The following is a 14,589-nucleotide window of genomic DNA, read 5'->3' on the forward strand; positions in this document are numbered from 1 at the left end:
ACTAGTCAAACCCGGACATGCACCTCCTGAATCTCTGGGCTCGCCAGGCGGATCATTATGCTTCTCGTCACCCTGACGACTCCTTAGCTCTTCCCCGGGCTACTGCACGTGCGCGGCGCTATGCAAAGAGACTACGTAGCCAACGCTGGGCTGCATGGTGTGGCTGCCTGTTCCCTACGCAGGGTAGTCGACATCATTGGAGATTGTTCCACGCCATGGAGCGTCCTTCTCAGGTTGCAGGTTAGAAAGATAGCATTCGCCTCGCGCTCAATATGGATGAGGACACAGTTGCACAATAATATGCAAGATACATTCGCAATAGCTGGCCGCACAATTAACTAGCCTTGGTACGCCGGGCTGAAGAGCCGTTGAACGCTTAAATTGTCGCCAAATTGCGTTTTCACCTCTTGTTGTTAGTGTCCCCCTCTCTATTTCAGAATCTACTGACTGCCGTCAAGGTAGAATATCTTCCTACTCGCCATGCGAACTCGATGGGTGCTTTGTAGACATTCAGAGTGATTAAAAATAATAATAACAATAATAATTGGGTTTGAAAAAAGGAAATGGCGTGGTAACTGGCTCACGTATTTCGGTGGACACGTAACCGCGACGTAAGGAAGGAATAAAGAAGGGAGCGAAAGAATAAAGGAAAAAAGAGGTGCCGTAGTGGAGGTCGCAGGAATAATTTCCACCACCTGGGGATCTTTAATGTCCACTGACATCGCCCACCACACGGGCGCCTTTTGCGTCGGCCGCCACGGTCGGGTTCGAACCCGTGTACTCCGGCTCGGTAGCTGAACGCCGTAACCCCTGAGCTTCCGCGTCTGGTTTAGATTGACTGCCCTACGGGCACTTTGAGTGCTCAGGAAACTAGACGCAAAATGCATTACAATCTCGCTGGTAGCCTAGAACTCTCCTGTAGCCAAGGTGATGGATGCCAAGTTACACTCGGTGTGTTTGCGTTTTGTCTGGAAGTATAGGTCGCCTCGCTTTTCGCTCCTCGTGCATCCGTAAGAAGGCGTATGGCGTGTTGCGGATCCGCTCGTATGTCTCAGCCACCCATTCAAGATATACACCGTTTTTTACATGGCGGATGGTAGCACTTGTTGCACCTTTCCCTTCTTGGAACGCTTAACTCTCCTATCTGTTATGGTGCTGATCCAGAATGACACAACGAAGACGCTTTTTTTTCCTTATTACTTTAACCTTGGTAATCTTTTCGGAAATGCGAGTCATCGGCCATCGTCTCGCTTGCCGATTGGCTGCTTTTAAGGCTATGTTCTGACCACGTTTACTGGCTGATTGTAGGCATTGAAACAACCCGTTCTCGAGCTCCGACTTCAGTCGGCATCATGGCGCCGAAAGTGCCGCTAGAAGAACGACGGCGCATTGTGCGTTTTTTTTCTAGAAGGTGTCTCCCAAAGGGAAATTTGCCGGTGCACTAATAGGTCAAGAGACACCGTTAACAGGATAATACAAGCCTATAAAAATGATGAAGGGAGGTTAGGTGACGCCCAACGACAGAATATGTGCACAGACTGATTGTCGCTGCGGTAGTTGCCGACCCGTTCCTCAGCGCAAAAGAACTAAAGGACGCTCTTGCTCTCAATGTTTCATGCAAGACAATACGGAGGAGATTGCAGGTCTGCAGAGCTGTGTGGCAGCACAAAAGCCGCACCTCACAGATAAACAGCGCAAAGAAAGGTTGGCCTTTGCACAAGCCGTCGAGCAGTGGTCAGTGGAAGACTGGGGCGAAGTTGTCTTCTCAGACGAATCGACTTTCAGCACTCGCTGGGACCACCAACGGCGTGTGTGGCAACCACTGAACTGCAGGTGAGCACGCTTAAGTCTACTGCACAAAACGTGTGTTTATTTAAAAACGAGGCGTTTTCTGAAAAAACAAAAAGGTGCCTCTCTAAACAAAAGCTAATTTCGAAGGTTAAATCTGCTGCCCTGTTCGCGGCTAAAATTGTAGACACGGTCACTCTTCTCAGCTAATTTTAAGCAAATTTCTAGCAGTGGCACCCTGAAAACTCTGCGAGTAGTTTTTCTATTTTATATCGGTTTTTGTAAGATATATGTAATTAGTTTTCCACTGCGTACCTCCTCGCGCTATATTTTTGCCTTCTTCAGTATGCCATGCCCAAATTATATGCATCTTTAATTAGAGAGACCTCAAACTCGGGTCAAGCTGCGTCTTCGTCCATAAAGTAATAGCGCTCGCCTCCATACGATGTCGAAGCAAACTTATTTTTAATTTCTATTTTAATATTGTTCTTAAGTTTACTTTAAAAGACAAGGATTTGGTAGTATATGCCCACGCCGGTTGCACCCTGCATATCACTTGGAATATGGTAGGCGTCAGGGTATAGGTTCGCCCACCTAGGTTTCTATAACAAGGGCTGGTATTGTAATAACAAGAACCAGAAATTATAAGTTTCGTAGTAGAACCGTGGTGATTTTTTGTGAAGTAGCGGTAATTTTTTTAATTCATTCTATTTTTCGTTTTTTTTTTGTGTGTAATCATGTGAGCATGCTTTTTTGGTAGTGGCAAAATACATTCCCTTCACTACGCCTTAGTAATAGTCAGTCCCTGCATGTGTCGTGTCTAGGTCGTTCCTCCTTGTCTTGTCGAGTGTTTATATTTTCTAATGATCGCGTATGCTATTTCCCTTCTTTGAATGTAACATATATTGCTTACTGAGATAAAACATCTTTCTTCTTATTTCTCTACTTTTAGGTACCTCCCGGAATACACCCAAAGCATTTTTTGCAGTGGGAGGTGCACTGTAAACGTTTGGGGGCGATCAGCAAGGATGGGCTCGGCCCGCTTGTCCGCATCGAAGGGCCATTTACGTCAGAAGAATACTGCAACATTATCACTTGCCATCTCTTGCCATTCGTTCTCGACGGCCCTTTCCCTGATGGTGACTTTCAGTTCCAGCAGGCCAGGAGTCCAGTCCACACCGCCCGTAAAGTGACAGCACTCCTCGACAGCCACGTAGTGCGCCAGCTAAACTGGCCCCCCAAAGGAGCTGACCTCAACCCAATAGAAAATGTTGGGGCCTAATCAAACAGCAACTCAGCACCCGCCGGGATATTCCCACCACGGCCGACTCCTTGTGGGATGCAGTGAAGGAAGAATGGGAGGTGTTACGTGGACGACCGGATGTGATTACATCGCTCTACACCTCAATGCCACGGCGGATAGCGCAAGTGATCGCCTTGCAGGGACATTTCACCAGTCACCAGTTCAATAAAACACTTCGAATCCATATTATTTCTAATTCCTTCAAATTACTGCATATAGCAATCGTAGTCAAACCACATATTTTTCCAGTGTTTTTAAGACACGCCACTAGCGTTAAGGATGATCACCGAGCGCACATCACCTGAAACAATTGGGTAACACGTGTTCGCGCTAGCGATGTCTCATGCACAAATTGATCGTTTGACATCCGACTCAGAAGTGAGTTTCGACCGCGAAGCTTGTTGCCTATATTACTGGATAGCTTGTTCCGCTGGAAATCTGGCGTCGTCGCCGTGTGTCAGTCGGAAAGAATACTGGAAGTTTCAAGCGAAGGAGAAAAAAAATCATCTGGCATGAGGGGTCGATCCTGCTCCGTTTATGACTTTAGTGGTGTTTATGACTTTGTAAGGTACTTTGCAGATGTGCAGTGGTGTTATAGTGATTACCAATTAAAGTTATTAAAGATAAAATGATCCGCGGAATAAAAAAGCTGCCGTTACGGGGCTTCATTGTACTGAAAAAAATCGTGCGCATGTCAGCGAGTAGCGTAATATATCGAAATGTGTAACCAGGATAGTGACTGGCAATTGGTGCTTTGTAATAAATAAACGAGAAAGAAAGATAAAGGAGAAGGCGATATTGCATCTACTCTTAAGGCGCAGTGTAAGCCTCCTAAAATTTTTATCGCCCAGTCCACATTATGCGGATTTATTTTCTTCGTTGCTCATTGCTCGCTCCAAGTTAAAAGCGTCTTGCCTAACCATTCTACCGTAGGCAGGCAGCAGAGCACAACTGACGCTCTAAATGTGCTCTTTGCGACTTTTCAATCGCTTTATTGCTTTATTATGGCCGAAAATTGGCGAACACAGGCGACGAGCGTTATCATAGGCGTATGCAAGCGCATGGGGCAAGCGAGCGACAGGCGCCTGACAGCGCCGATGAGTCAGCAGCGTGCCGCTGCGGCAACGGCGCCTACCGGCGCTCACCGACGACCGACGAGCGGCGGCTCCGAACGAGTAAATAGGCATGCTCGCAGATAAGGAAGGACGCGCATGCGCAGAGCGTCAGTCTCGTCACCAGATACGTCACCGCGAGAGCGCGCGACGATGTGCTCCCCGCTGCTCCGGCTGCTGTGCGTGGCGGTCCGGAGACTTTTGTCCCCGATAGTACATATACTGAAATTTTCAGTGTCCTGATGTGCATTCCAAATCTATCCTGCTTTATTTTTTCTGCTTCTCCTTATCGCCTTATTATCACAAGTACAGAATGGTGCCAAGGGATATACAGCCTTTGTCAAAAGTTTAGGGCCCAGAGGGTTTGCTTTTAAGCCATATATTATAACTTCTTTAACAATCCATGGAAGTGCTAGCCATTGGAGAGGGTAGGACGAAAAATTTTCTTGCCTTCAGCAAGTTTGGAAACATAGAAATGCATTACGAGCCAAATAGTATGGCTCTGGAGTAGACCCCCTGGGCTCTAAACTTTTGACAATTGCAGTGTGTTAGCACAAGCATCTTCATTTATTTGCAATGTTGTTCATGGCACGACATGCAGGCATTGTGCCCCTCCACGATGGCGCTGTGGTTAGGGCGCTCGACTGCTATACCCAAGGATGCGGTAATGAATTTCGGCTGTGGCTGCCGCTTTTCGATGGAGGCAAAAAGCAAGCCGCCTATGCGCTGTGTGGTGTCAGTGCGCGTTAAAGAACTCCAGGGGGCCAAAATTTTTGGAGCCCTCCACTATGCCGTCTCTCATTGCCTTAGTTACATTGGGATAAACTAAGTGTGTGCGAATATTGAAATTTTTGAATCGAATATGAATATGAAAAAAAAAGTCTCTTTGAATATCGAATCAAATATTGCTGTAGGCAACAGTTGAAGAGACTTGTATTTCATTGAAATAAAACTCTTTATTGGATTGACTTGCGCCCGCCAAAGAACTAAGCGATACGGTGATGTCGATAGCAGCACTTATGCTCGGCGGTCATCCAACTACAAATGCCCGTTGCGTTCGGTAGTGCTCAATTTAAACTCGGCGCAGAAACGTCTAGACAAACCAGCCAAGGGATACAGAAAAAGTCCAGAATAGTACAGAAACAGTTGTGTTTGCCTGCAATCATTCCACACTAATCTTGGCACATCTCGCGCTACAAAGAAAACGATAAAGGCTCGTTTCGTGATACCGAGCTTGAACAAACAAAGATCTCAAAATCTGTCCGTGCGCCACAATGACAAGGTTGCATGCCGGCGGCTGTTGAAAAAAAAGAAACAAAAAAAGATTTGAGTGGTTTGCGGCAATATAGGATATCTGATGAGTGAAAAATAAAGAATGAACAAACAACAAATGCTGTTCACCTTGTTTATTTTCAGAATTCACATGGTATTTGCAAATATAATTGACCTACAAAAAATCCACCCTATGAGTTATACAGGATTTTGTATACCAGCTTTTGTACAAGAAGGACCTGAAGGACCCCTTAACCGTTTCGGACGAGCTGCGCTCGTCCTTGCAAAGCCGTCCCCAAACCGTTTTGGACGACTATAGCTCGTCCTCGCTGAATAGGTTCTTCCCTTCAGCGTTTCGAACGAGCAGCGCTCGTTTGTGGCTTAGATGGCATTTTGCTCGACAGATGGCAGCACTGACCTGTTAACTTCGTTTTTTTCTACCACATAAACGCCTTTTACGTATGGCAGCATAATAACCGAAATCAGCACGAAAAAATAAGCAGTTTTGTTAAGAATTTCATTGATATAACAAAACGGTGAAGGGGTTGAACCAGTGGAGCTGTCATTTTGCTGCTGAATGCAGTAATTTTTGTTAATTCGGCCTTCACGGGACCAGAAAAGAATGTCTGAATTAATTGAAAGCTGAATTTAATCAATGGCCCCGAAAACTGCCAAGTTTTGCATCACAGTAGTTTTATTTGATGAACACCTGCACGATGGATGTCTGCATTTGAGATGAAAGCGAAGTAAGAACGACTTCTTTTCCCGGTTGCGTCAAGTGCTTTGCTTTGCGCACACTATCAAGTAGGCCCTCTTCACAAGGAGATCATTCCTCATCGCAAAACAGCCCCTTCATGTTTTGAGGATGCTTCACTGCACAGCCCACATGGTCCAGCATTGCGGTGAAGTGCACAGTGCGAGGGAAATCTGTGGTGAATTTAAGTGGCCGAGGCTGCGCGCGCGAAAGGTGACTGCGTGGCACCATTAGGAGTTAGATATATCGAATGTTTCGCTGAATGAGAGTTCGATATGGGTGAACAGCTTCTATACTTTTGCATGGGACTTTCAAGGGGATAGCCTGCGAGTTCGATATATGCTATACTTTGATTTTTTCATAACAGCTTTGAAAATAGTGACATGCAGTGCCTGTTATCGTTTGTTACACGCAAAAATTTCTACTTGATATTCGGTGTGCGAGTTGAGTTCTTAATCATCATCAGGCTGACTATGCCCAGTGCAGGACAAAGGTCTTTCCCAAATCCCTTTGTGCCAGCTGCTGACACGTTATCCCTGCTTCACTCTCAGGCACCCCAGCTACGCTTACATTCTCTCGGAATCCACTTTGTTGTTTGGCCTTTGTATTGCTTGCCCTGCACTGCCCGTGCCCACTTCTGTTTGATTTTGAGTCATTCATCAAGAAAAATTTGTTTCCTGCACTCTTTTTTTCCCTCTAACATTACGCTTATCATTTCCTGCGTACCTTTCAAGTATGCAAAAAAAAAAAGAATAATGGTTGGATTGTTCATTTTGGGGCTAATTATCAATTACTATGCACTAACATAGTAGTAAGCCTTGGTTTTGATTGTGTTGTTCTGACGTTTCATGGTGTTGCTTGATTTGAACTGGCTTACCTCTCTATACAGATTATATGATGTATGCTGCCCAAGTTTGCAGGAGCAACACAGTTAGAAAGCCCTGCTTTCACCAAGTGTGCGAACGTGCCTGCACGGACTAGAGTAGCATGTCTGATCTGGGACACAAGGGTCCTAGTGGGCTCTCTTCTGGTCTCAAAAGTGCTGCCAAAGTTGGCAGCTCCTTTGACTGTGACATGCGGTCTTGTAACATCCCACAAACCTCTGACACTGACATGAGTGTTGCTGCTGCATGATCCTGGAGGTTTCAGACACTCGAAAACAATGGCTTATCGTCAGACTGAGAGCTCTGGTGACAACGCAGCCACACAAGCATTGCCACTGCACAAACCTGGAGGCTCCAGACAAATACACAAACAGTAGCTTATACTCTAGTTAAGAGCCCTAGTTCTAACGCACTAAAAACCAAGGATGGTACAACAGTTTCGCGGTACACGCCTTTGGAATAAAGGCATTTTCCAGTATACATATGGTACTTGGTGTTTATTTACAGCATTGTTTTGTGATACGTAAAAAAGGAATTCAGGACAAAGGGGTTGAATGTGAGACGTGATCAGATTTTTGCTCCTCAATTTGGCACACATTTTATTTACAGGCTGTCGTGAACTTTATTGGCTGTTACTGTAGCAGTGCATGGTGTGTAAGGTCGTGCCAAGCAAGGGGTTGAATGTGATATGTGATCAGATTTTTGCTCCTCAATTCGGCACACATTCTATTTACAGGCTGTCGTGAACTTTATTGGCTGTTACTGTAGCAGTGCATGGTGTGTAAGGTCGTGCCAAGCAGTGTTGCAGGGAGCTACAACAGGTCATCATGCGACGCTCCTGTGCATTTTGTGACTTATGAAGAGGAATGCTGAGATTACTGGCGTGTTGTCATTTTTGGAGATGCATCTTATACTTGCAGTGCAAAGGCATGTTACACTCATTAAGTTGACCTAGTGTGCATAACCATGCTTGTCAAAGTAGCAAAACAGGTTAGCACAGCTGTAGTAGTTTTGCGGCGTATGTGAAATGTTTTACTGGCAACCTTGGTTTTCAGGTCCAGTGCCTCATCAACTCCTGCAAGACAGCCGTCACAGCCTGCTGCATCCGAAAGTGCACATACCTACGTGTTACCTGACTTGGAGAACCCTGAGGAAAGTTACCAAGCACCGGAAGAAGAGTGCATAGTGCTGCACGAAGAACTGGGCGAAGACATGGTGCCACAGGTGGTGGCAGTGGCCACAGAGCCTGGGAGCACGCATTTAGCCGTGGCAGTGGACAGCATTATCAACCTCATGGTGTGCGACACCTTGATTGAAACTAACTGTATCGAGCTGACCAGTGAGGAACCGCATGGAGGTGAAGAAGTAGTTGGGTGACAGATGCTTGTTTGCTGAGCCAGGATATTGACAAGCATTTGGATGCATATGAAGTTTATTCATTTAGCAACTGCTGTTTGGAGTCCTGGTAATGCTTCCAGGAGCTTCCAGAACCACCAGCCAAGTTGAAGCAGTTAAATAAAGTTTAGCTTTCATTTATAATATTGAAACATGTTCTGTCTAAGAAACAGGCTAGAATTTGAGCAGAGAGTTTTCATTCTCCTGGAGAGCAAAGAGGTATTGATATATAGTATTTCTCTCATTAATGCTGCTATGAAGCTTATTATTTGTGCTCATACTTTGACTTATTGTACAGACATGTACACGCACACTAGTTTTTGCACATGTAGTGAACTGTCGCAGTAATCGTTCCTCATGTGCGAAATGTCCTGCAATTGCCCTCAATCTTCCGGAAAAGTTGTCAGACTGAGGGCTCTTGTAGAAGGGAAGAAGTGTCGAGGAAGTTGTGATTGAAGCTGCAGAACATCTACGCCCCTGGCAGTATTTGTGAATCATAGGGGTTGAGAAAAAAGTGAACAACGCAAGCGAAAGCCTCAGAGACTGCTCGCACTACTGCACTTTGATCACAAAGTACTTCCTGCTCACTCTGCCTTGCCTCGTTTTTGGGTTATATTTCAGTTATGTTTAGCCTGCAATGATGCAAATTAATCAACAGCCACAACAAAATTTCTGCCGCCTTCAAGCGCCCAAAGTGTAGCCATGCTTAGGAGTGCTCCGGAAGCCACTGACACGAATGTTGTCATGTGCTGATAAAAAATTGTAGGGTGCCGCTATGGCCAGCATGCCACCACTGTGCCACACGTGCATGCTAAATGGGCACCTCGGACACCTGCAAACACTGCGGTGCTCACTGAAGTTAATACTGATGTAGGGAAGCCACGTAAAAATGTACATAAAAAAACTTTGAAGATTATCTTTCTTATGAGTGCAATACCCTTGATATACTTAAAAGTCAAAGCTCTTAACTTATAATATTTACAGTAATATTCTAATACAACAAATTTGTATAGGCAGCCTTTGTGAGTATGCAAGTCAAATTTAAAAGCTCTGTGTAAACCTTATAATTTACAAATATTTTTTAAAAACGCGCTTGCTGACCACTCGCCTATGATTAGGGTGACACCTCACCGCATGTTTACAGCCACTTTTTTTCTGATGGCATCAACTGGAACGTCTGAGTGTGCTCTCTTATTTCGCGCTCCCAAGTGGTTTGGGCGGGACTGGCATGGTTGAGTTCCATTGCGGCCGTTTTTTATTTTTATGCATGCTGGCGTGTGATGAGTTGAGGAGGTGCTCGCAGCTTATAGGGTGCTCGGAATCATCCCGGACAGTATCGAGACGCTCCTATGGCCGTGAGGCCGTGCGCGCACCCGTGACAGGACAATGGTGAGCCTCTGTTCGTTCATCGAGCAGGCGGGCTTAAAGTCTCGCTAGCTCTTCGCCAGGTAGTGTGTGCGTGACCCAAACGCTCCATATGTGCTACTGGGCGCCCCACCCCGCCAGCTTGTTCATTGTGTCGTGCGCGCGATATGCCTGCGATAGGACGGCTATGTAATACACTCATGCAACTATATATTGTAAACAATTGTAGTGGCCGCTCGCATGCAGGCATTTGGGGACAGTGCTCGGACTTTGTGCGCGAGCAACGTGAACTCGTTGACCTTTTGTATTTTTTAAATAATGTACAAAGCTCCCCCTGTCCTTTCTTCCTATCGCTCCCCGCTGCACTTCCCCTTGCTATCCTCTCCCTGTCCCCTTTTCTTTCCTGGCGGCCTCCTCTCAGATGCTTCAGGTTATTCAATAGCAGTTGCTGCGGCCGGCCACACTCTTTTTCATTCTTTCTGATTATTTAATAATAAACCACTACCACCACCACACCAATAGAATTGCCCTAAAATTAGTTTTCAGGTACTCATGAGGGTAGTGGTCATCACTGAGCAGTATTAACAGATAAGTACCATAGCTGAGGCGGCGAAACAATCGAACCAAGATGGCGACAATGAAGGGAACTACTGAGACCAGTTTGGGCGTAAGTTTTCTTGATTGTACGGTTAAATCGCGATGTTTCCTTGAAGGCGAGGGCTTAGTTTTAGTTACATGCTTTTAGTCGTAAAACAAAAACGATTATACCCTGAAGGTAGTCGCCATGCGTCTCCAAATGCCCGCAGTGCGAACAAAACCGCGCCCGATCGTAGCCAGTGCTGAGTGTCCCTGCACGGTGGGAAACTCGGGAAAATAGGAGTAGGTCTCAGGTTTTTTGCCTTATGGGTTTTGCCTTATGCAGGTAAGCAAGACATCGCTAAATAATTGCATGACGCGGAAAGCTGAAATGGTTCGCGATTGTTTCACTTTCGAGTGTAGTTCGCTTAGATTTCTATTCAGGAAGCCGAACCCCAGTACTCTTTACGTGTGACCATCACTTCAGTTGAGCACGCAAATGTCCTTGCAATGTACACTCGTGAGCAGACTTCCATCGTGGCTGTAGAGCGTGTGTGCTGCGGAACAAACCCTAGCGCGCAACTGCTGCACTTGAGACTCCCAAACTCGCTTATGTGGACAGCATTGAATAAACTTACGTCTCATGAGTCAGTAGCCGCAAATTAACAAAAACACAACAGAAACAATTATAAATAGAACAAGAAATGAAAAAACAAAACAATTGAATGAATGAATAATCAAAGCGTCTCGTTATCAGACACCCGATTCTGTGTAAAAGCCTAAAGGGTGCCGCTTCAGGATGGCTCTGAGCATAGAGCTTCTCATCGGCAGGGAGTGACAGAGTTTGCTTTCATTGTGTCAGTGCCCATGGCGGAAACAAGCCAATGCGAATGAGGTCGTCAGTCTATGTCTCTGTGTTCAGAACAAGACGACTTCCAATAATTTTTATACATTGTTTTGTTGTTATTTCTCTGTGTTTTGGTTTTGCCACTGATTTTTTAATGTACATGATTTTTTTTCGCCGCACCTGCTTTCGAGTATCGCTGCTTTCTTTAGTTCTTTTAGAAATAACTGAAGATTGCGAGAATATATTGCTTGCGACTTAAGTATACTATGCGCTCTGCAATACTGCAATTCAGTGTATGCTAAAATTTAGAAATTTCGGTGCAGTTTCAAACCGCATATTATTTAATTTTTTTTTTCGCAGAATGTCTGCTCCCTCTATGTTCACTCGTACCAGAATGCTGCCACAGAACAACACAAACAAGCAGGCAGAACATTATAAATGTGGAAGACCTATCTGAAACTGAACAGCGCCTCTTAATCCTCAGGGCTAAGGAGACTGATATATCACAATGATATGTGCCCATCACTGCATTCTGCGGGACTTACTATATCGGCAGTTTCTACCCCCACAGCTGCATTTTTTTTAGGCTGCAGGTAGCGAGAAAACAATGAAATGATATGTCCCAGCTTTCCCACTTGGGGAATTTCGTTGACGTACAAAAAGGCACACAATAGTGCTACTCGAGCGTCTCGCCACAGCGCTCTTGGGAAGGCATCCGAAAGTGCTTGGCAGCAGTGTAACTTTGCCACCCGAGTTCTCCGTCGATGGGACCGCGGTGCGGCCGCAGTGTGGTGAAGAACTACGTCTGAATATGCCGATAAAGCACTCGTAAAGAAGCCGCCAAGCTGTTCCGCGCGCTGTCAACCGTTCTTAGGAATTTGGTGGCGTCGATTTTGTGAAAAGCCATTTAGTACATTGTGGAGCGTCTGATAGCCTCAGGGAGGCTATGGTCTAGTGCTGGAAGCATGGAAGAGAGCTAACTTAAAGGTTTACACCAAAAATACCTTTCAAACGTTCTTCAAGCTATACCAAAATTATTCGTCTATGTCCGAGGCTCAGCGATTACAGTCGATCGTTGCTAACCCAGTCAAAAAAGTTCAATGGGTCCAATTGGGAATTTCCCAATTGAAATTAATTGGTCAAAAACCAATTGTGTTTTGCCACCCATTGGTTGGTTGGTTGGTTGGTTGGGCCTGACCATTTGATATGAATTGGGGCTCCTAATTGGAAAATGGTTCACCAATTGAACTCGAATGGCATACCCATTGAGCCCAAATGGTTTGAACTCACATAGCTGAAAAAAAAAAAGAACGGAGATGCAATTTCAATGTTTTCTGTCCAGAATTATAGGGGAGCCGACTTTACAAGTTGAATGAAATTACAATATTTTACAGAAATCATGAGAGACAAGCAAGCATTACACACATGGAACACAGATTCAATATATATATCTACAGGCTGCAGACTTATATACTCCATTCTTTGAACAGTGCTACTAGGACCAGTGACACATCTTTGTTATTCAGAGTTAACTTATTTAATCATGCCTGCACTTACAGTGAACACTATATAATCAATTAATAAGATTAAGCAGCATATACTTTTTATAAGAACTTAAATTTTTCACTGTTGTCTCTGTATAGAGGTGTGTATATCAGTGCACATCTCAGTCAAAAATATCACTGATGACTTTCCCAATTGAGAATGTTTGCTTAGGACCAATTAGAACCAATGGGAAGCCCAATTCATTTCAAATGGGCATCCCAATTGGGAGCGAAGGAATCCTGAAGTAACCCATTGGGCTTCCTATTAGCCCAATGGGTTTATTCAATCCCAGTTGGGATGCTCCGTTGGCTTCTGCAGCCCCAATTGGGACGCCCAATTGGTTTCTTCATTCCCAGTTGGGAGTCACGAAACCAACTGGGCTTCCCAATTGGGAGTGAAGAAACCAGTTGGCTTGGACAGTACCCATTGGACAAACCATTTGGGATTGGCAGAACCAATTCAATCTGACTGGTCTTCCTAATTGGACCCATTGATTTTTTTTTTGACTGGGAAGAATTTGACAATAAGTACTTCGCTGGCGATACTGGAAAATCTTCTCTGGAGTTAAAATTTTGCTGAGTGCGACTTCGATCGCGCTGTTCTTCGACATGAAGAGTAGGGCGAAAGGGTGATGATAACCCTTTTAAATGGTGATCGAGTTTCTTATGGTGATGAGTGCGACATTTAAGTTCATTGACGAAATATGCATGACTTGTTTTGGTGGATGGTTTAGAAGATTAAGAAGTATAAGCGTATTCTGATTGTGAGAATGCAGTATGTGTCAAAACTTTCGCAACTTTTTGTACAAAATTAGTGCTTCCGGCATGAGCCTCGTAAGCGCCAGGAACCGACCATTGGGCAGCGAATTAAAGAGCATCTGCGAAATGCTTAACAGAACTTAATTTGGGACAGTAGGAGGTTAGAAGCCCTCCCTCTACGTTCAGCTACACGCGCTTCCGTATTGAGCGGCCACGATTTAGCGCCGCAGTGGAGGGCTCCGAAAATTTCGACCTGGGGCTGCTCTGACATCGCACAGCACAAGGACGCCTCGAGTTCTATCTCCATCTAAACGCGGCCGTCGCTGCCGGCATCAAATCGCGTCCTCGGGATCAGTATTCGAACCTCCTAACCACTGAGCCGTCACGGCGGGACTACTCGAAAGTATAGGTATTTGTGCACTAAGACCGCGCTACACGTGGCGCGAGAGTCATGACTAGTGTCTGTGGTCGTCGGGACATCTCCATGCTTCGCTACGCTCAGTATCAAGTTCATTGTCAGGTATGCATGTTGAAAGTGATCCGTAACGTCTTTTTTTTCCATATTAAGCATCCACTTTGTTAAATCCTCCCATGTCTGCAGCCGTGTTCCCCTGTGCCATGACAGAGTTACGCTGCTTGTTCGTTGTCGCAGTTGGGCGGTCACCCATGCCGTAGCTCGACAGCAAAACCGGCCGGCTGCATCTTGCACGCAACACGACTAGCAGATTTTCAAATCTTTTCGATTTCTGCTACTGATGCAAGGCATATTGGGAGAGAAAGCACATGAATAATTGCCCCATTTCCAAAACTGGCGCTGCAGAAGCCTACATTATCACCGATTCTAGTGGGCAGACTGCTGAATCTTTCGCAGGCGCTGTTCTAGTAGAAAGCAAAGCACCTTACTTGGTTCAGTTTGGACGACAAAACTGTCGAGCAAATACTAGTTATTGCGTGTATCCATGATATTAATTTTGAAGGACCGCCCTATAT

General features: G+C 45.3%; 1 protein-coding gene across 2 annotated transcripts in view; it reads left to right on the forward strand.

The window, feature by feature from the left end:
• Nucleotides 1-8,652, forward strand: part of LOC146190868 (uncharacterized) — a 40,948-nt gene extending 32,296 nt beyond the window's left edge. The window contains exon 20 of one of the 2 annotated variants that reach the window (XM_084601257.1): nt 8,169-8,385. In XM_084601257.1, coding sequence (XP_084457383.1) covers nt 8,169-8,249 — 81 coding nt within the window. In that variant the 3' untranslated portion in view covers nt 8,250-8,385. Of the gene's footprint in view, nt 1-8,168 lie in introns of both variants that reach the window. The other variant, XM_084601256.1, reaches the window with a different exon arrangement.
• The last annotated feature ends 5,937 nt before the right edge of the window (nt 8,653-14,589 follow it).

This window comes from Amblyomma maculatum, chromosome 4 (genome assembly GCF_055883805.1).
Source record: "Amblyomma maculatum isolate TAMU_Amacu chromosome 4, ASM5588380v1, whole genome shotgun sequence".
Taxonomy (NCBI): domain Eukaryota; kingdom Metazoa; phylum Arthropoda; class Arachnida; order Ixodida; family Ixodidae; genus Amblyomma; species Amblyomma maculatum.